Raw genomic sequence first — 19,980 nt, 5'->3', positions numbered from 1 at the left:
GATAAAAACAGAGAATCATGGAGTGTTACGGGATTGGAATGGACCTTCTAATCATCTAATCCCAACACCCCCTGCCATGGGCAAGGGCACCTCCCCCTAGACCACCTTGCTCAAGGCCTTAACCTCACTTTGAACACTGCCAGGGCTGGGGCCTCCACAACCTCCCTGGCACTCTGTTCCACTGTCTTACCATGCTTATAGTAAAGATTTTCTTCCTAATACCTAACATACATTTCCTTGCTTTCAGTTTGTACCCATCACTCCTTGTCCTATCGCTACTGTTCCGGATAGAGTGTTCCTCACTGGCTTCCCTGTCGGTAGTGGAAGGCTGCTATGAGGTCTCCAAAAACCTCCAGCCTGAAGAGTACCAACTTTCTCAGCCTGTCTTCATCGGGGACGTGCTTCAGTCCTCTTTATCAATTTCATGGCCCTCCTCAGGATCTGTAAGAGTGACATTGTACGCGGTGAGCTTCAGAAGGGCTTTTTATCCCTGCTGTCCCTGTAAGAAATAAAGTAAATGGAGCCCTTTGTGGTATCCCGGTGAAGGAGCAATGCAATTGTTTGCCCGCCTGGGTTTTGGACTCGGCTTTGGATTTAGGCCTCCTGAAACGGAGGAACACAGCGCAGGAGCCCACCCATAACCGCATCCTTATTGGGCGTCTGTGTCCCGGGCGAGGTGAGCTGAGCCCGGCGCTGCCGGCCCCGTCCCTCGCTGCCGCGGCGGAAGCGCGGGGTGACCTTGGCCGGGCGGGCCGCGGTTTCCCGGCAACGGGGCCGCGGAGCGCCATGGAGGCGCTGTCGCTGCCCGCGGCGCTCTCGCTGGTAGCCGGCGGCGGCGCGGGGCTCAGCCCGGAGCGGCGGGCGGCACTGGGCGCCTCGCTGCCGCTGGTGCAACGCGACTACCGCTTCGAGCGGGTCTGGTTCTGGGGCTGCGTCCAGGGCGTGCGCGGCGCCTACTACATCGCCGAGGGGCTGGGCCCCGACCGCGCCGCGCCCCGCAGCCGGCTGTACAGGTGCGGAGGTCGCCCCGTGGAGGAGGGACCGGCCGGGCCGGTCGGGGGCTGTGCGAGTCGGGGGATGCTGTCCGGTTCTCGGAAGGGAGCCTCGCTGCGCCCTCAGGGGCCTGGCGAAGTTGGTTCGAGCCCCGTTCTTTAACGGGCTCGGCCCTGAGTCGTGCTTGTCGTTGGCAGCTTGAACTGCTTGGACTGGAGCCTCCTGACGCCAGCCACCAAGGAGATGCTTGCACTGACTGAGCAGGTGAAGGGCCGCTTTCAGGGAGATCCTTCTTTTGAGTACAACTTGTCTGAGATAAACGCAGAAGCAGCTGCAAGACTGATTGAAAGTGGTAAAGAGGTAAATACAGCAAGACGTTTTCGAACTCTGTTCTCTACATTTGTGCCCCTCACACTGGACAGGGGGTGGCTTCTCCTCGTTTGTAATGAGCACCATGAGCCTGTGGTCAGGCAAAAGATACACAATTTCCTCCTGGTTAGAGCTCGGTGCTTGTAACACCAAGGTTGCAGTTTCAATCACTGTGTGGGCTGTTCGCCTGAGAGCTGGATTTGATGATCCTTATGGGTCCCTTCCAACTCAGAATATTCTATAAGTCTGTCTGTGATTCCTCGCTGCCATTGTGTAGCAACAGCTTCATGATTGAACTCTTACTTCAGCTTTTGCTGGAGTTCAACAGACTTCAGAAATAGTAAATATCCCTTATGCTTTATTGTGCACAACTGGTACAAATCCTCACTGCAGTTTCTGAAGCTTTAATAGTAACTGCAGGCAGCATTCTTTATAAATTAATAGACAAGTCATAAGTAGGTGAATTGAGAGGGAGGAAAGAATAGATGAAAAGATCTCTGGTGGTTCTAAACAGTCTGCTCCTAGGCATGTTTTCTGGCCTGTCTTAGGAGCGAAATGTCTTTTGAGGTCCTCGTAATGCCATTGGACTCCAAGATGATAAGTCCATTGTGTCACCCCAAATTTATTTTCAGAAATGAAAATGAGGAAAGCCCTGCCTTTAAAATTTCCCTATTTTTCTTTAAAGCCTGTGATCAAGGAGGAGGCCCGCCTTATAGCTACGATAGAACAGATAGACAGAGCAGTTGGCATTGTCCCCCGGGGGGCATTTGTGAAAACTCCTCTTGGGCCTGTGCATGAAAACAGACACTTTGAAGGTAAATTCTGATTGTCTTTATCAGGATCAACTGTACTTTGATCATAAAGGCTGTAAATTAAGATGATTTTCTCTAACTGATATTTTGATTTCAGTTGTTTTTTTTTCCCTTGGATAAGATGAACAGGGAGCAGAGAATCCAGTGCCACTAATGTTCAGGTGCATGATTCCACTCTGAAAGGTGGGAAAAGAGTCAGTAATAGTTCTGAATCATTAAGCTGAATAATGTGTTGGTATAAACTCTGGTTTATGTCAGTGTTTAGCAATTCTAGGTGTAGTGAATCGTCCATTTAGATATACAATATGAACAAAAGGGCATAGAAAGTTGTCCTCAAGTTGGTACCCACTGGTTATCTGGGACTGCAGTCAGTATGGTCTGCAATGCACAGCACTGAGGAATGCTGACACCTGTTTCTAACAAGCCTTCTGTGGCATCTATGGAAAAAGACTGTGATTCTGTCCTAGGCTGTGGGCATTAGAGAAACAATGTTATACTCAATAGTATAATGAATGTTACCCTAGTTCATTCGCATTTGTATTAATGTTCACCAATGACTTTTTCGCAGGTCTGTCTTTAGTGGAGGCAAAAAAGTTAAGTTCCTATTTCCATTTCACTGAGCCTGTTAACCTGAAGAATAAAACCCTGCTGGAAAAAGCTGACCTGGACCCATCCATTGACTTTCTAGATTCTCTGGAGCATGATATCCCACGAGGTAAAGGTAGCAAAATCAACAGATGCAATGAAAAGGAAGGCAATAGGAAAGTTTGAATAGCCTTGAAAACACTGAGGGGACTGGTGTGGGTTACTGTAGAGGTGGTATGAGAAGCTTCTGTGAATCTGTAAAGGAACTTTATCCTTCACTAAATATTGTAGTTACTTCCTGTTTTATGTGATTCTAAATGCTTACAACAGAAAGATGTACCAGGGCTGTCACATCCTCACAACACGTCTGACCACACTCCCTCAGGGCCATATTCCCTCCTGGCTTCTGTAAAGCATGTGACAACTGGTGACCCCATTGAGAGAGATAACTCCACTACTGATAGAGGCAATTTATCTGGTTTGAAGTATTTTACACCTCTTGTTTCACCCAGTGTTTCTCTTCTTTATCTAAATGGGCTCTCCTTAACACCAAGCTGGTATCTCGGAGAGGCTGAATTCAAATGTTCCTTTGATGAACTGTGTTGGAATAGTCTGTACTGTGGTAGGATTATACACTGTGAAAGGAGAAAAAAATACAGGCATACTGGATTGTATCTGCAGTTTCCATCTCTACTGTTCTGCTGGACAACTGCAAATATATTGAAAGTCTCTTTCAAGGATCCCTCTGGCAGGGAGTGGCTTGTTATTTGTTTCTATCTGTTTTTTGCTGATTTGCTGCAATTTTTTGGATTGGACAAAGTGTTTTCATGTTTTCTGTCTAGGGAGATTCTTGGGAAACAATTCAAACTTAGATTTGTTATTTTATTCCTGTCCAGAAGTAGTAGGATAGGATACTAGGTGACCTCTGCTAGATGGAATTGAATGGATGGACAGTGAATTGCCAGTGTTGTAAATAGCTTTTCAGATTCTCTCTCCTGCCCTTCCTCTCTCTTCTTACCTCCTCCTCCCAGTCTTACCTTTGGCAAAAAAGTGAGAATGTTCTTCTGCCTGAATTCTGAACATTTTTGACAGAGCATAAACCACTAAAATCTAAACCACTCTTCAATTTACTGGGAATGTCCTTATGCAGTTGTTTTCCAGAGGTGTAATATGGAGAGACTGCACATTTTTACATACACTGACTCATTGAGGTGGCCCTTTTGACTCAAAGCAGAATTGCAAGAGAGATTAGATCTTAGATATCTTGTAAGAAAATTTTAGCTGCAGTTTTGTAGGATAGTTCAGGTTTTGCTACTGCTTGTCTTCCTGCTTCTCCCCACTCTTTTTTCGTCCCTCCCTCATGGTAGGGAAACATGCCTTGTGTTAGACATGAAGATGGTGGTTTTTTTAAAGTCTTCAGATCAAATTTGACTTGTAGCTGTATTTTACCCAGTGGCAGATAGAAAGTGAGATTCAACTATACCACTGTCATGATTGTGTTTCTGTGGCAGCCTGATGTCTGTGTAAGCATGAACCTTCACCCCCTTCCCAGGAGGATGTTGCTGTTAGTGTAGATTTCAGTATCCTTAAAAAAGTCGCCTCTAAAAGACTACCTGAGCTGAAGTGCAGCTGAGTGCTTCTTAATGGAAGAGAAGATTCATCATGGTGCCTGTGCAGCTCTGCCTGCTCTGTCCTGAATTTGGGAAAGAGGTGGAGGAGGTGAAGGAGGTAATTGGTAACAGGAATTGGTTACAGGATCAGCAAGGCGTGTAGCCTCTCTAATTGCATTCTATCACATGCAGATAGGAGCTCTGACATTAAAGAAAGATCAACTCAGCCTCCTTTAACGAGAATTCAGGTTGCCTAAAAGTACTGGTTGCTTATGAAAATGTGAGGGAAATAAAACCACTACAGACACAGGCTTTCTGCTGATTTTATCTGCATGGCTTTGTCAGTCACTCCTGGTTGTGAGATACTCAAACTCTGGTTCTCAGATTACTCCTTAAGCTCTGACAGTGCATGTTGGTCTTGACAGAGCAGAAAAAGTAGACAGTGCTTTTTCTATTAACTGACATGCTGTTCATAGCTCTGGCAAATCGCCTCATTTTGACCTGAAGTTTTTCTTGCCTTTCCTGGTTAGATCATGTCTTGAACGGTTATTGTCAGAGCAGAAGTAGGAATTCTCTAATTTATAGCATCTAGAATTGTGAATGAAGATAGAATTGTCTCTTTTCTCAGTAAATACGTAAGAAGTGATCTGGGGGTAAGTGACGTTGGAATGAAGCTCGCAGCCTGCGTTGGCTGAATTCTCCTAGCATCTTAAAAGACCTAAAGAACAGAACTGAGAGATTAAGAGCTGATTTTAACCTGTCTAAAAGTAACAACTCTGTTGGAATAGTTTTCTCGATTAATTGAGATTTAGCATCTGTGATGACTGTCAAGGGGGTAACTGTCATAAGATATATGGTGTGTCATTAGAGGAGAGCAGAGGTGTCTTACAGAATGGAAAGCTGGAGGCAAAGAGAACATTTTATATGACAGCTGAGAGGTGGGAAGAAAGGAAGTTAAAACTGAGTTGAATAAAGGCAACAATGGTAAAAGCAGAGTTTAGTGCAAAATTGGAAAACCTGGAATTTTGTAACAAAACTGTATGCCATTCTTATCTTTACCAGTGATATCTGTGGTGTTTACAGGTTCCAGATTCTGTCTGTGTGTCTATCAGGTTATCTGTGCACTTCAAAAGTTCAGAATATGTTGCTGCTCCTCCTTTAATTATTCTGTCTGTTTTCTCTTGGTGTATCAACTCCCACAGAAAAGTGACTGGCTTAGCTTTTTTTTTTAAAAAAATGCATTTTTAAAAATGATTCTAGAGAAAAGTGGGAAATGAGAAACTTGTCTTGACAGAATGAACATGAAGGGATTGTGATACAGATCTTCTGTCACCACAGTATCAGATCATGTAAAGCTTCATCCTGATCCAAAAGGCCAGCTGGCCAGAACATTGCATGCTGGGATCTGTAGGTTTTGCTGGCCATATGTCTGCATTAAAGATAAGCTTGTTTGCTCTAGTCTAAGCAGACAATCTGCTCAACTTTATGCACAATTAGATGTGGCCTTTCAGCTGCTGGCACATTGCCAGCATTGTCCTTTCTGCTGCATGGAGTTTGGAACCCTGGACATAGTATTTCAGGAACTAGGGCTGTGGCAGTTTTACATCTCCTTGTAGATAACGGAATGGCAAAGCAAATAGCAGTAATTCTTAGCATGCCTACACCATTTTTACTTGATGACTTAATGTTGTGAAATAATATGAAATATGATCTGAAATCACAGATATGAAATAATAGACACTTTTCAGGCATTGATAATGATGGGGGAAGTAAAAATGGAGGGAGAAGGTGGATTTTACTGTGACCCTGGTATCAGATCAGACTATGACCCATTCTGCAATGATAAAGAAAGGGGATGAATGAAAGTCTGAGGTATTAGTGTAGAATGGAAAGTTTGGAAGTGAGACAAGGGTTGCAGAATCCAGTTCTTTGGCACTTTCAAACTGCAATTCAGAAAAGCAATAACTTGACTCTGGGTGTTTGTTACAGATTACTGACTCAGACCACTTTGATATGGAGATAAGGGACACCAACAGAACACTGCTAAAAACTGATGTAGGTGGGGAGGTATGTCTAGATAGGAAAAGATATGAGTGGAAACAGGGTTTCTATGAGAAGATTTTCTTCAAAAGTCATGACCCCCAGTCAGTAAATAGCTGCCTTTGGCTGAAAACCTACCACAGTTCACTTGCAGATTGAGAGTAGAAATTAGAATAAAAAAATACATGTAAAAGGAAATGCAGAAGGTTTGGAATGATTAATGATTGATATAAATTGGAATTTATAATGAGTAAAGAATGACAAAAGGAGCCAGAATAACTGGAGTAGTCCGTGACAACGGTAAGGCAGATTTTTTTAAACTATACTGAGAAGAAAAGAAAGCATAGTAAAGATACTGAAAACTGTCACTAAATGGTGATGGTAAAAAGGCTGATAAGCATGTGGAAGGGCAGAAGAGCTCAATTTTTTTCTGCTTTCTTTTTGGAAAGAATATGGACTTGCATCAAGCAAAGACAATAAAACAGTGTTCCAGACAGTTTTCAGATTGTTTGCTAAGGGAGGGTAGAGTTAAACAGCATTTACTGTGGATCAAAAACATTAAAATGGCAGTCAGACAAGTTACTCCTGAAATCATTATCTCAGGAGACTTGTGGCATAATAATCTTTAATAAATCCCAGCATTGCAGAATTATTCCCCTAAATTTAATCTTCCTTAGCAGTTGTGATTCAGAATTCACTGAATGGGTGTATTTCTGGGAGAGGTTAGAAAGGGACCAGTGCCAATGTTGATATTCTTCAACTTATTTATAAATGATCTAAAAGTAAAGGGTTGGTGGAGAGATGAATAATGACAAGGGTGGGATGGATACAGAGATCTGGAAAACTGAGCTTACCTAAATACAGTACATTTTGGTGTACTTATCTGCAAAGTCACATGAGGAAAGTAAATCAGACTTTGAGAATTGTATTCTAGAAACTGTGGCCCTGAAAGGAAATCCAGGCACAACCAACTGAACATCAGCTCCCAGGCTGATCCTGATACTTAAAAGGGTAACTTGATCTGCAAGATACATAAACAAGGGTGTAGCAATGAGGAGCAGGGGGGTGACTTTACTTGTACATATACTGTTAGTGGAATCATAACTGGATTACTGCACATTGCAAAACTGGAGAGTTGCAGAAAAGAGTCACAAAATGATTCAAGGGCTGGTGAGAGACATAAACAGTTCAATCTCTTTATCTTGAGGTGAGAATGGCTTTATTTCACTGCGTAAATACTACATGGAGTTTAAGTATTACCTACTGAAGATCTATTTATTATAGCAGAGAAAAGTGTAACAGGAATCAGCGGCTAAAAATTATAGCCAGAACTAAAATGAACAATGAGATACAATTTACAAGAGTAAATTGAAGAGAATAAAAGAGAAAAAATTACCACTTAGCAAGGGTAATGGATGAGCCTATGTGTCTTGGTATCTTAACATCATGCTGGATGTCTTTGTGGGAATTGTGTTTCTATCAAATGCAAATACAAGTTGATAGTCCCAGACACACATAAGTGACTTCAGTTTAATGGGCAGCGGTATGTACACCAGGAGTCCAGATTCCTGGTGTGCCTGATCATAAACCTGGTGATGGCCATGGAGGATTATGTTCAGCTTGGACTTCATTGTCAGTGACAGTAACACAAAGGTGACAATGGGTTCCAAGTGCAAGTCAGCTGGCATTGCTTTCTGAACTACAATATGTGAGGGCTCAAAAGAGGACTGATGAGATTCCTGACTTACTGCCATTGTGGATCTTTATTGTTGAGAGAGATTTTATAGCATCAATCCAAATGGGAATACAGTGGCGGGGTGAATCAGTGAGTCTTGCCTACTGGCCATTTCAAGATGAAGGTAGGGTAGAAATGCCTAGACAGAAGATCATTCAAGCTCCTTTACCACTTGACTGTGGAGGAGGTGACAGGCACTTGGATTGTAGCTATATTTCTTCACCCAAAAGTGCAGTGGTTTTAGAGCACTCCTTATGCAGCATTGCAGACAAAGGGATTTGTAGCCATTTCTTTGGCTGAAAACTTTGAGCATGAGCTTTATGTAAACTTGCTGAACAGTAGCCTGGGTTAGAACACTAACCTCCTGTCATCTGAGATTCATTAGCACAGTCTTTATCGGTTTAGCAAAAGCTGGTGCCTAATGGGTACTTGAAGATGGAGGGGCTGCATTTCTAAGTGGGAGATAGTTTTCGTGGCTGCGCTCTAGGGCCATTTTGGTAGCCCCGTCATGGCTGTCCCAAAAGTCAGGGTGCAGGAAGGAAGAAGGCCAGGAGGCACGACCCTGCTTTATCTCCATACATTAACACAGCTAATTAACTTGCTTTCGATCCCACTCCCCCCTCCCTCCTCCCTTCAAGGCGATTAATCCCCTATCAGCCTCGGTCTCCAGCCATTTGAAGAGTCTGTGTCTGCAGAGGTATTTACAACCCCCAGCCAGCCACCAGAGGCGAGGGCCCTTTATCGGGGCTCTAAGACAAATGGCTGCCTATCTCCCTAGTGGCCTTGCAAAATCCAGCGATGTGCTACGCTGTGCTGGCCACCTACTTTCACCCAGCCTCCCTTCTCCACTAACATTTCACAGATGTGACCTGAACCCTCCCCTTTCATTGCTTAACAATAAGCAGCACCTCCCTAGCTCTGTGAAAGCCGAGAGCCAGAGCACTTTACTCCTTAGCCTGCCAAGAGCCACGCAGGGACAAGATTTTTCAAGCTGTCTCACTGAAATCCAAACTAAAAGACTCATAATAAATGAGAAGGCAGTACTTGATGTTCGCAAGGATAAAAAGAGGTAGTGAAAATGTAGACTGAAATACCTACCACGGCTCGCAGTTATCCTCATTCCTCATTAGGAGATGTGATCCTTAGGCTTAGTGAATGTGTGAAACTGAGCTAGAGAGTCCCATGGTATCAGTTACCCGATATTTATACAAGTAGTTTTGACAAATTAGCTTTAGAATACAGTGTTAGAAAATGAGAAAACCAGACGAGTGTGCATTTGAACAGCAGGATTTCTGATCTGAAAATCGAACCTTAGTGGGTTGTTGGTAAAAGCATTGGTACCTGAATTTCTCCGTTCAAACTGAAGTCGGCCATTCCTAGAAATAATTCCAGGATGACTGTAGCTGCTGCCTTCCAGCAGGGTGCACTATGGTGCCAGCATTGTCAGTGCTGAGCGCAGAAAAGGAAAACACGGAAAAGTAAAATTAGAAAGAAAATCACCAAGAACAGCAACAAATCAAGGAAAAGGTATGCCCTGAGTTTCCCAACTCAGTGTGGCATACTGGCCTCCTGAACTGTAGGTATAGAGGAGATGTTCTCTCCCTTTCAAGCTTAGGCAATTTCTGGAATAGTCACTAGGCTTGAATCATATGCATGCAAATGGACATACACAATATATAAGCATGTTCCCTACATTCTTCAGAAGCAGGGTCACTCTTAATTTTTGCCAGTGATGTGTAGAGGCTATTAATGCCATTCCTACAGGGACCCAAGACCCAAGACCAAGACAAGATGCTGTCCCTCCTACAAGCTGGGGTGCCGCCAGCTGGGGAGTTCAAGATCAGACTGGAACCTCTCATGTGGCAGCACAGCAGGAGGATTCCCGGCCCAGCTAGTATTAGAGCTTCTGACTGGCTGATCACTGTCTGCTTTGCTTACGGGAAAGGAGCCTGTTTTCCTTGGGCTTTATATCTGTGGGTAATAAAGCAGCGCATTCATGGCTTTTGGGTCTGGAGTCTGTATCACCTCAGGGTCTTGTTTAGTCAGACCTTGTATGAGTTTATACTGGAACAGGGCTGCCCATCAGTTGAGAGCTGTGGTGGAGTTCTTCACCCTCCAGACTGTTGCAGGGAAAGAATGAGGACAGAAGCAGAGTCTTTGCAGCAACTCTCCAGGGTTGAAAGGTTTTTTTTAAGGGTTTTTTTCTCCTCAGTGAAAGAAATCATCACCCACCCTGTCTCCATTTAAGCTCCTGGTTCCTTGGACATGAAAAGGAGATTAACTTCTTGCTAAAATGATGGGAAATGCTGGTAAAGGCTTACAGAACCAGAAGCTGCAGTTTTATCACCACATCAGTCAGCCTTGGCCTAACTTTTTCTCTAAGGAATGATGAAAAATTATTTGTGGGGGAAACCCTAGGACATTTGTTGTCACTGAAGTCAGAAAGAGGTCAGCTTATGCTAGGAATGATCTATTTCTGAAGGGGCTTCAAGGAGTGGCAGCTCCTGCCTGTGCAGTCATTGGCATTGGTGCCAGCCCTGCATATAGCTTTGCTTTGCTGTTTGCTGTCCATCTGGCCACAGAGCTTTTGAAAGAAGGAAGCCCACTGGCATTATTCTGTTTTATCATACACAAATATCATATGGATTGAAATACTGCATGCTGAAGAAGTGTGTGGCAGTGTGTAAAGGGAAAAGACAAGGGTCAGGTATGTTTGTACAGCAGTTATGCTGAGCAGAAATAGCTAGGCTATCATAGGCATTAAAAGATGCTTAGCTTTTAGTGTTCAGAATTAGCACTGCACTGTGCTGTGTGGATATGCTCAGTGTGACAGTATTCGCTGAAACTGGTAAACTCTTTGGGTAATGTGGTCCAGAATTTGTATCTAGTTTAGTACAAAAACATCAACAGTTTATAATCCGTGCCATCTGTTCCTCATTCCAAGCCGTTTTAACTAGCCTTGCTAATTTGATGATGAGGTAAGAATTACAGCTGGGGGACTGACAAGGCTTGTGGACTTGCCCCTCCTGCAGGAGAGTGAACTGGACGTGCTCTAAACATTTGGTGGGTTTTGAATCCCAGCATCGACTCCTTTGTGTTTTCTCAGAATTCAGAGATCAATGTGAGGTTCTTTGCCCCTAATCCAGCCCCTGTTCATCATTATCACCTCCTCAAAGTGGTCAAAGCTTTGTTACCAGGAGAGGAAAAATCTTACAAGGTGGCCATAATCTCCTCTGAGAGTCAGACAGATATTCTCCCGTGGGTAAGAAAGTGACAGTGACCAAAAGCTCTAGGGGAAGCAGGCTAGAACAAAGCTGCCCATTGCATCCTTTCATCAAACTGTTAATCTTTCTTTCAAAGACATCACATTTGTTTGGTGACAAAAGCCTCAAAGAAGCTGAATTGAGCCTGAAATCCTGTAGCAAGATTTAGAGGAAGCGTCTTTCATTCCGAGCAGGGAGGGGCGAGAGACTCCTTTTTCTTCCTACCAACCAATGGGCTCAGAGAAACCCACGAAGGTGACGGATTAATGCAGGGGCTCCCCAGGTAGATGCTACGTGACTCCCAGCACGCTCCAAAAACGTTTCCACAGCGACCAGCTGAACAAGAAATATGGAGTGTGATGAGATCCCGCATAACCTTGTCCTTTGGAAGGAGGTGATTTGCCACTCTGAGAGATTTCTAAATTTACTAGAGAAATCCCAGTATTCAGTGATCTGTATTATAGTTGTCAGAATACAAATCGCATGGATTTTAATCAGGTTTTTCTACTCCTTTTAAGTTTTGATTGCATATGGTTTTGCTGTTCCCTCTAGTGTACAGCCCTATTCCAAGTCTTTATTCCAATGCATTCTGTGCAATCTGCATCTTTCTCTTAATTGGAATATTTTGTTGTTGTTGTTTTGTTTCATCAGGTGGATTTAGGACTAAAGGGCAAACTAACAAGGCTATAAGGGAGGCTCTAATTTGAGTCAGTGCTAGCTTTTTCAGTCCTTCCCATCCTCTGCTGCTCATTTATATCTGTGTATTGTCCCTTCTTTTGTGTTGGCATTGCCGGCTGTGCAGTCAGATTCCAGCTGGAAAAATAATGTTATTTCTGTCCAGTATATTTTTCAGATGGATTGTTTCCCCAGCCTGACTCACTAAGCAGTAAATAAACACTTTCGTGGTCTCTGTGGTGGAAGAATGATGAGGATGGGAATAAGGGTTTGAGGGCAAAGGCTGCTTCAGCTGGATTAAGCAGCACTGCTGTTAGATGCCTAAGTAAGGCCTGAATTTCATTTTTACTTGGAGGTACATGAATACTGTGTATCTGGGACAGCACTGCAATCTCCGAGTCTTCCTCATCAGCAGGAAACAGGTTCTTAATGTGTAAATAGAAGGCCTGGGCCTGTTGAAATAATTTCTACTGCAGAAGCATCCCCAGTGGGAGAGGAAAAGCATCTAAAGTATGACCATTTTACTTTGGGGTTTGGGCATGGTGGTATTTGTGTGTCAAGGACATGGCAGGCATTAGGACCATGCAAGAGTTCCTTGGCAGCATCTGACTGTAAGCTGTGCTTTCCTGGCTCTGGAGGCTTTTAAAAATAGTACTGAACCTGCAACCAGCCTGTGTTTTTATTTAATTATTATTAAATAGTTATATGGGGAATTGGAAATATTGACAGCAGTGTTAACATATGGGGTGCAGGTGGTGTGTCAAGCAAATGGAAGAGATTTAGTTTGCAGCCAGTAAGTGGCACAAAAGAGTTTGGGCCCCACATAGGAGTGTTTGGATGTGTCCTTATGGCTGGTAGGCTGTGTGTGAAACATCCGTGTGGCACAATTTATTGAGAGCCAAAGCACAGTGACCTTTCCTTACAGCTGCTCTGTTTGCAATTTGTCTTTGCTCCCTATAGACAAAAAATTAGCAGTAGTAATATCTACCCAGTGTAGGATTTTCTGCTGGAGGGAAATGGAAGCTAAATCCCATGGGTGTAGGGAGGCTTTGTCAGCTCTAAGTGCTTGGGGTCATGCAGCCAAGCAGTGACTGCTTTTGCAGAGGGAAATGGTTATGTTGCCCCTCTTTGGGTGCTAATATTTGTCCTGTAACTCCATACTTGACTCCTACTCAGGACTAGCTGCAGCAATGGATGTTGTAACCTGCTCTTGTGGCAGCATAATGTGTTAACGGTATGTGCAGCCACACTATGACTGCTTTTCCTTTGAGACATTTCCTCCTTTGAAGAAGAATTGATAATGTCAGTTTTATGGCCCTCTGTGAGATTTTGCCACATGGAGCCTCTCTATCAGGCTGTCTAGCTCTTAAAGCTGTTTTTTCTCAAGCTTGCACTGAAATGAGGCATTGCTGAATCACCTCCAAAGCAACAGTGTTATGAGAGGTCATACTGCAAGTGGACCAGTTACAGCAGCAAAGTTCTACAAACAGCCCTCTTAAAAGGGTTTTGTTTAAAAGCCCATGTCTCACACACCCTATTGCTTCTGTGGATTACAAGATTCAGCCCATAGCTGAAGCAGACATGGGGGATGAGACAGGGATTTCTATTGGTGACTGGAAAAGAAGAAGAAACTGAGAAGGAGTTGACTTTTGAAATTCAGCCCTGGTGTTCTGGCAGCTGTTGAAGGGCCATAAAAAAGGCAGTGGTTTAACACTGGGTGAGCATCAGGATCTTCAAAGCACTTTCTTGTTTGGGAAAGATGTAAGGAACTCCTCAGAATTCCTGCCTGTGTTTGGAGGGGTGGAGGCTGCAGCCTGATCCAAAGAGGGAATAGGAAGCTCCAGATCTTCATCCAGCAGATACTTTTCCCATGCTCTTTCCTCCCACACAGCAGCTCCCTCCCTTCCCTTCTGGAGCAGCAACAGGCAATAGTTTCAGCACAGACAGTGCTTGGCTTTCTTAAGTTTGCTGGGTGCAGCCTGAATATTAACTTGCATTAAGAAATGTATTTTGAACTTTGGGAACCTTCACCAGAGCAGTGTTACTGGTAGGAATCTCTCATGTGAGAACAATAACCAGTTCCCTGCACTTCAGCGTGCTTTACATGATGAGTGAAGTTAACTCTGCTACCTGACTTAGAGACAGCACACATGGAGATGCAAGTTAAAATCAGTATTTAAGTCTAGGAAATCCAACCTTAGTTTGCTGTCTCCTAGTTCTAGTTGTATTCTCTCCAGTGCAAATAATAACATTTAAAATTTTTTTTTCTTGACAACTTTGATCTAGGAATCTTGGTGTACCTTACGGACTGATGCTTTGAGCTTCCCAGTCTCTCAGTAAGAGACATATTGTCTGACACAGGGACTGCTATGGAATACTCTTAGCCAGTGATGGAAAGGATTTGGACCCAGAAGCCCACTTCTGCATTTTTATAGTAATACAGACCTGAAGCTGTCTATGCAATGGTTTTACCCCAACAACCATCCGTAATAGCACAGAAGTTTCAAAAACAAAAAGAGATAAGAAAAAAAAAGGGATGAAAGTAGAATTTAATTTTCATGGTTCTCATTCCTTTTTATATTGCATTGTTAAATGCATTTCTAAGACTTTCTCTTAAGGAAGAAAAGGTGGCATATTAATTTTAAGCTATTATTGCATACTGTTCATTAGTTACTGTTTAAAGAACTTCTAGAGTGATTTACGACATCAATATTTCAAACTCCTACAAGAAAGGTGGGCCTTCGCAAAAAAAAAAAAAAGCATCTTGTTTGAATATTGTGAGATTTGAGCTGTGATAGAAGAGAACACAAATGTCCTGTATCTTTCCAAGACAACAACCTTCTTCATGTCTCACAAGTTCAAACTGTGTTTTATGCACCATTTCCTGAAATACTGCTGATGTGGTGAGGTATGGGGAAAAAAAAGTAATGAGATAACGGGTTCTAATTTTTTCCCTTTATTAAAAAGTCCAAAGAACCCAGAGAGGTTCCTGAACTTGAATGTAATCTCTTCTTAGAAGACACACTGGCATTCTATATCAAATGCAGTTTCTGAATGGGTTTTATGTGTTGCAAGAGTCCAGTCTGGAAAAATAAATTGAAAAAATCACCTTTGATGATTAGGTTAGAAAAATGTCTCTAGTGATCCAGTTAATAGAAGGTGGAAGGTGGCACTGCTGCTACTCTTTGGCTCTGCAGAATAAAGATCAACTCTAGGATTAATTATCATTCTGTCTGAAAGCAGGATGCCAGTGAAAATGACATTGCAGTTCCAGATTCTTGTAATTTTTCCTGTTCTCAACCTATGTTGTGCTGATCCAGATGGGATTGCCCTTACGTAACCTGCTTGTTTTTGTTCAGGCCCTCATTTCACAGGAAGGCTTATGCAGCATCAGCAAAACTTCACTGTTCATATTTGTGCAGAACTACAGGCAGAATGAAGGGCCAGAGAAGAGCTGGAAAGTATAACCATAGGAATTACTATTCCCCAAAGGTCTCACATTTACGAGATTACAAATTTGAGCCCTTTGGGAGTTGGCAGCTTGGACAGATGATAGGGAAATGTAGAACCTGCACATCACAGCCTTCAGAGATGTAGCGTGAAAGTGAATGGAGCCATCTTCAATTATATCTGTCCATTTCTGCCAGGTATGAAGGTGCATGGGAAGTTCCTTTGATCAGTGGAGTTAACTGCTGATGAATACTTACGATGAATGCTAAGATTGATAAGCCTGTGTGTCACTGGATAAATGTTCTGAGGAGATCATAGATCCATGTACTTTATTGCCCCAAAGCACAGATACAGGGATGTAATTATGTTTTTTTAAACTTTAATTACATCTCCTCTATGAATTTATCCAACAAAAAGATCTCTAAATCCAGATATAGTTCCTAGGAGCATTAAAAACCCCGTTTTCCCTCTTACCTTTCCCAGTTGTCATGCTCCAGGCATTTCTTTTTTGTTCTGTGTAAATGGTTTGGGGCAGAGGGTTCATCTGTGTAGGTGAACTCATATAAACAAACTATCACATGTACCCAGGTTGTTAGATGCTTTCATTGTGTTGGGAGGCATCAACAAATTACATAATCCCTAAAGGTTTTCACCACCCAGCAAGGCAAGGCACAGTACTATTCTTGACAGACTTGGTTCTCAGAGGACTGGTCCTAAATCAAAGACAATGAGAGTTCCTCACTGTATTATCTTTTTGTCAGAGAAATTTTTCGAAAAGTTTATGGTGTGTTGTCATGTCCTTCCCCACAAACCTGCAGCAATAGAGCTGCAGCAAGTACCACCAGTATTTGGAGGAGACTTGTAGATAATTTCTACAAATTCAAGCTGAAGAATCATGTGCTAGGAGCAGTCATTCAAAGGAGAAATTGAGAGTTACTTGTCACTATTACATTCAGACCTATTTGCCTGCTACTTGTTGATCAACACTCCTATGCGTGGTCATGCTACTGTCACTAGCACGTGACACTACTGACGCACTAGTGCTGAAAACTTTTAGACAAAAAAGTTCCAAGAAACTGAAAGCTTGTCCTTTGACAATGGCTGTAGTACTTCTATCACTGGATAATCTGCCTTGTAGTGAAGTGTTCCTCATCTGGGTTTCCAAGCTATCCACGTGGTGAAATTTCTTAAGAACACACAGATCCCCTCAGTCAGGACTTGTAATCCCACTGGCTGAACCATAATAGGCGTTTTTACTCCAGATATGAAAAAGATCCAGTCCAGTTTGTGCTCATGCGAGTGGCACTGGAGAGACTGGATGGGAGATTGGGGTTGCCTTGTATATGAAACCACTGCTTGTGAAGATATTAGCTCATGTTGTACCTAGGACTTGTGTAAATATTTCACAGTGCAAGGAAGGTGAAAAGAAGGCATATAGCTGTATTGACCGTACAATATTAATAAGTGCTCTGCTTTACTGCAACCCCAGTTGTTTGTCTTCAGTGGAAATGTGAAGAGTGAGTCGGAAGTAAGTTCTCTAAAGCAGAAATCTCCTGAAAAAGACTGTGAATGTCTGTTTTGTACTTCTGTCCAGCAGCTCGAGTCAGTCTGTCAGAAAGGAGGTAGGTATTCTTGCTCTTGTTCACCGAGTTCCATATTTGCACATGACTGAAGAGGGGACTTTGAAAGGTAACAAATCAGAGAAGACACAAGACTTGTTTATTATAGTATAACAAACATGTGGAACTTGCTGCTGGAGGAGACAGAGGAAATGGTGTCCAAAAAACTTGAGAAGTACAGAAATATGAAGAGCTAGGGAACAGGTGAGCAGCAGAACTCACACCTGGTTTTACAGGGTTTTGAATGGTACTGCTCCTTTCTGATTCTGGAGCCACCACATTTCCCCTCCACTTCCCTCAGCTCCTGTAGTTTGCCATGAACTGCATGACATCTACTGCAAGGGAGCACGCAAGAGCCCAAGGCTCCACAAATGCTGATTGCCCAGCTAGCTGCTGCCTCGTGGCTGCCAGGCAGGCCTGACAGCCTGTGCTTCCTTGCAGCTGCTGGCAGGCCAAAGCTCCAGGAGCTGCAGTCAGCCATTGGGCCACATCCCAGGGAGATCTGCTGTAGGAACCTGGGGTGTTAAAGCCCTTTAGCCCTTTGTTGGATGTCACTATAACAGGCCAAGTGTTTTAAGTGAGTGGAGCAGGAGCACAGGCAGCTGACAGCAATCACAGAAGTCCTTCCCCAGGCTAACTGTGACATGAGTAAGCATGAATCATAGCTTAAATGGATGAGCCTAAAATTAATGAGCCTAAAATTATCTACGAAGATGAATACTGCCTAAATAGCCCAATACATTATGTGCTTTCTGCTTATCCTGGAATTGGCAATTTTGGCTTTGGGTACAGATATGCTGACTGTAGGCCAGTGGTAGCCTGACAGTTCCAACCACATGTTTTTTAGTTTGGGCCTGCTCCTTTTTTTTTTTTTTTTTTTTAAATGGAGATTCAACAGGAACCTTCTTCCCTATATTGTAGCCTCTAGACATTACTGATGCTGAAGCTGGTATTTTCTTCTCCTGGCAGCTCCTTGCCCTCTGGCAGTGAATCCATGCTGATACTTCAGCCCCTTCTCTCTGGCACAATTCCCAAGCTGTCATGTCAGATGCAAAATAAATACTCAGAGGCTCTGAGCTCCTTGCATCCAGAAGAAACTGCATTTTCACACTGGCTCTGAACTTCTTCTGTGGAGCCAAAACAAAATTAATGTGGAAACTAATCCCTTTGCCCCTACCACGCACATCCTTTTCAATCGTGGAGCCAAGAAAGACTGAAAAGAATTAACCTTTTCCATAAATTTTCAGATAGGAAATACCCTACTTTTAATTTTCTTGGTTTTTTTCCAGTTGCTGCATCAGAGAAACCAGTCTTCCCTGAAGGAGGAAAGCACCTTCTTCCTCTTCCCACTACTAATGCTTGAAGTTTATTTTGAGGACAAATTTCATACCTATGCAGAATTGCTGTAACTCATCTTGGCTCTCTATAGCTATTAGTTATACCAAGTAGGTGGCAGAGCTTGTTGGAGTAACTGCTGCCCACTCAGAAACAGCCAAAATAGCTGCAGCCTCTCCTGGGGATCAGCTATACCAGTCTGGAGCTCAAGGGTCCCTTCTTGTGACGCATATGACATTACCACCATAGCCATGGGAATATGCTACTATATGAACCCAGACAGACATCTGGAAATGAGGGCAGCCCGCAATGCTGAACTGACAAAAGGAAAACAGGGCATTGAGGTTTATGTTCTCCCTGACTTCCCTCCTTTCAGGTGTCACAAACTCCAGTGCAGCCTTGCACCCTGCTAACTTGTCTGGCAAAACCCACGGCAGCCCTTCTCTCAGCTTAGGATAACTTACTGCAGGAACACTGCCTCTTTCTCTTTTCCAGCAATTCATTTGCACATCTTCTCACACAGGCTCCTGGAGTATCCAGCTGGAGAAGGGAGGCACTGTGGTGGTGCTGCGGAGCCTGCTGTGGCTGGGACTGACATTCTACCATGTCCCAACAACCAAGCAATTCGGCTACGTCTACTTTGGCACTGGTGAGAAGAATCTGGATCTGCCCTTCATGCTTTGACTTCTGTCTGGAAGAAGGACTGAAGAACTAGAAAAGATCTAGATTTTATACTTAGGAAATTTTGTTTACTGCTTGTTCTAATAAAAATGTGAAACCTCTGCACTTTGAGCAGGATTCTTTTGTGCCTGGATCCTGGCCCTGATTCTTTTCCTAGGACTTCATTGTACGCAATCCTCCTTCAACTGCAGATTGAATTCAGAGAATCACAGAATATTATTAGTTGGAAGGGGTCCACAAGGCTCTTAAGTAGATGGCCCATATGGGGATTGAACACAACCTTGACATTATTAGCACCAAGTTCTCCCTGTAATGTGTCACTGCAAATCCTTTAGATAGTAACAAATGCCATTTTCTTCCCTGACAGGCAAGCTCTAGGTCAGAAATCAAACCTAGGCCATCTGTCTTGATTACCAAATGCTTACACAAGAATTTGGAAACATGAATGAATACCTGCTGTCACCTATGAATGACAAAAGCAGAGGCAGTCAGAGTAGAAAGCTGACGTAATAATATAAGAGATGTGTACTAAACCCTGAACTCTAGAAAGGCATATTGAACAGAGTATTTTGCTTTTCAGATGTTAAGACTGCACTAAAATTAGAGGGGTCTTTCCAGCTCATGTCACTAAACTGTAGGAAGAAAATAGCTGTGGGCATTACCTGGTCTTGAAAAATGTGCTTATTTCGGTTCATCTCATGACAATGGTTTAATCCAGTGACTTTTCCATTAGCAAAGTTCACTGAGCAGAGCTACCTGGACTAGAAGACAGAGTAACTTCTGTATGTATGAGAATAAAAAAAAATATTTTCC

General features: G+C 43.2%; 1 protein-coding gene across 2 annotated transcripts; it reads left to right on the top strand.

Moving 5' to 3' along the window:
* Positions 1 to 769: 769 nt before the first annotated feature.
* On the top strand, positions 770 to 19,278 carry RSPH9 (radial spoke head component 9). Of its 2 annotated transcripts, none has more exons than XM_015621563.3 (5): positions 770 to 1,013; positions 1,191 to 1,353; positions 2,048 to 2,177; positions 2,743 to 2,889; positions 19,010 to 19,278. In XM_015621563.3, exons 1-5 carry the CDS (start codon positions 787 to 789, stop codon positions 19,168 to 19,170), a joined length of 828 nt encoding a protein of 275 aa, XP_015477049.1. In that variant the 5' UTR covers positions 770 to 786; the 3' UTR covers positions 19,171 to 19,278. The 2 variants fall into 2 exon arrangements, with proteins under 2 accessions (XP_015477049.1, XP_033368499.1); XM_033512608.1 differs by having other exon boundaries at positions 2,743 to 2,895.
* Positions 19,279 to 19,980: the final 702 nt, after the last annotated feature.

Source organism: Parus major, chromosome 3 (genome assembly GCF_001522545.3).
Source record: "Parus major isolate Abel chromosome 3, Parus_major1.1, whole genome shotgun sequence".
Lineage (NCBI taxonomy): Eukaryota > Metazoa > Chordata > Aves > Passeriformes > Paridae > Parus > Parus major.
Note: the sequence above shows the minus strand (reverse complement) of the source record. Positions and strands in the feature narration are given on the sequence as shown.

Coding starts and splice junctions, on each gene's coding strand:
- RSPH9 (XM_033512608.1), top strand. CDS start 787: ATGGAGGCGCTGTCGCTGCCCGCGGCGCTCTCGCTGGTAGCCGGCGGC. Junction 2,178..2,742: donor TGAAAACAGACACTTTGAAG/GTAAATTCTGAT, acceptor ACTTTTTCGCAG/GTCTGTCTTTAGTGGAGGCA. Junction 2,896..19,009: donor TGATATCCCACGAGGTAAAG/GTAGCAAAATCA, acceptor CTTCTCACACAG/GCTCCTGGAGTATCCAGCTG.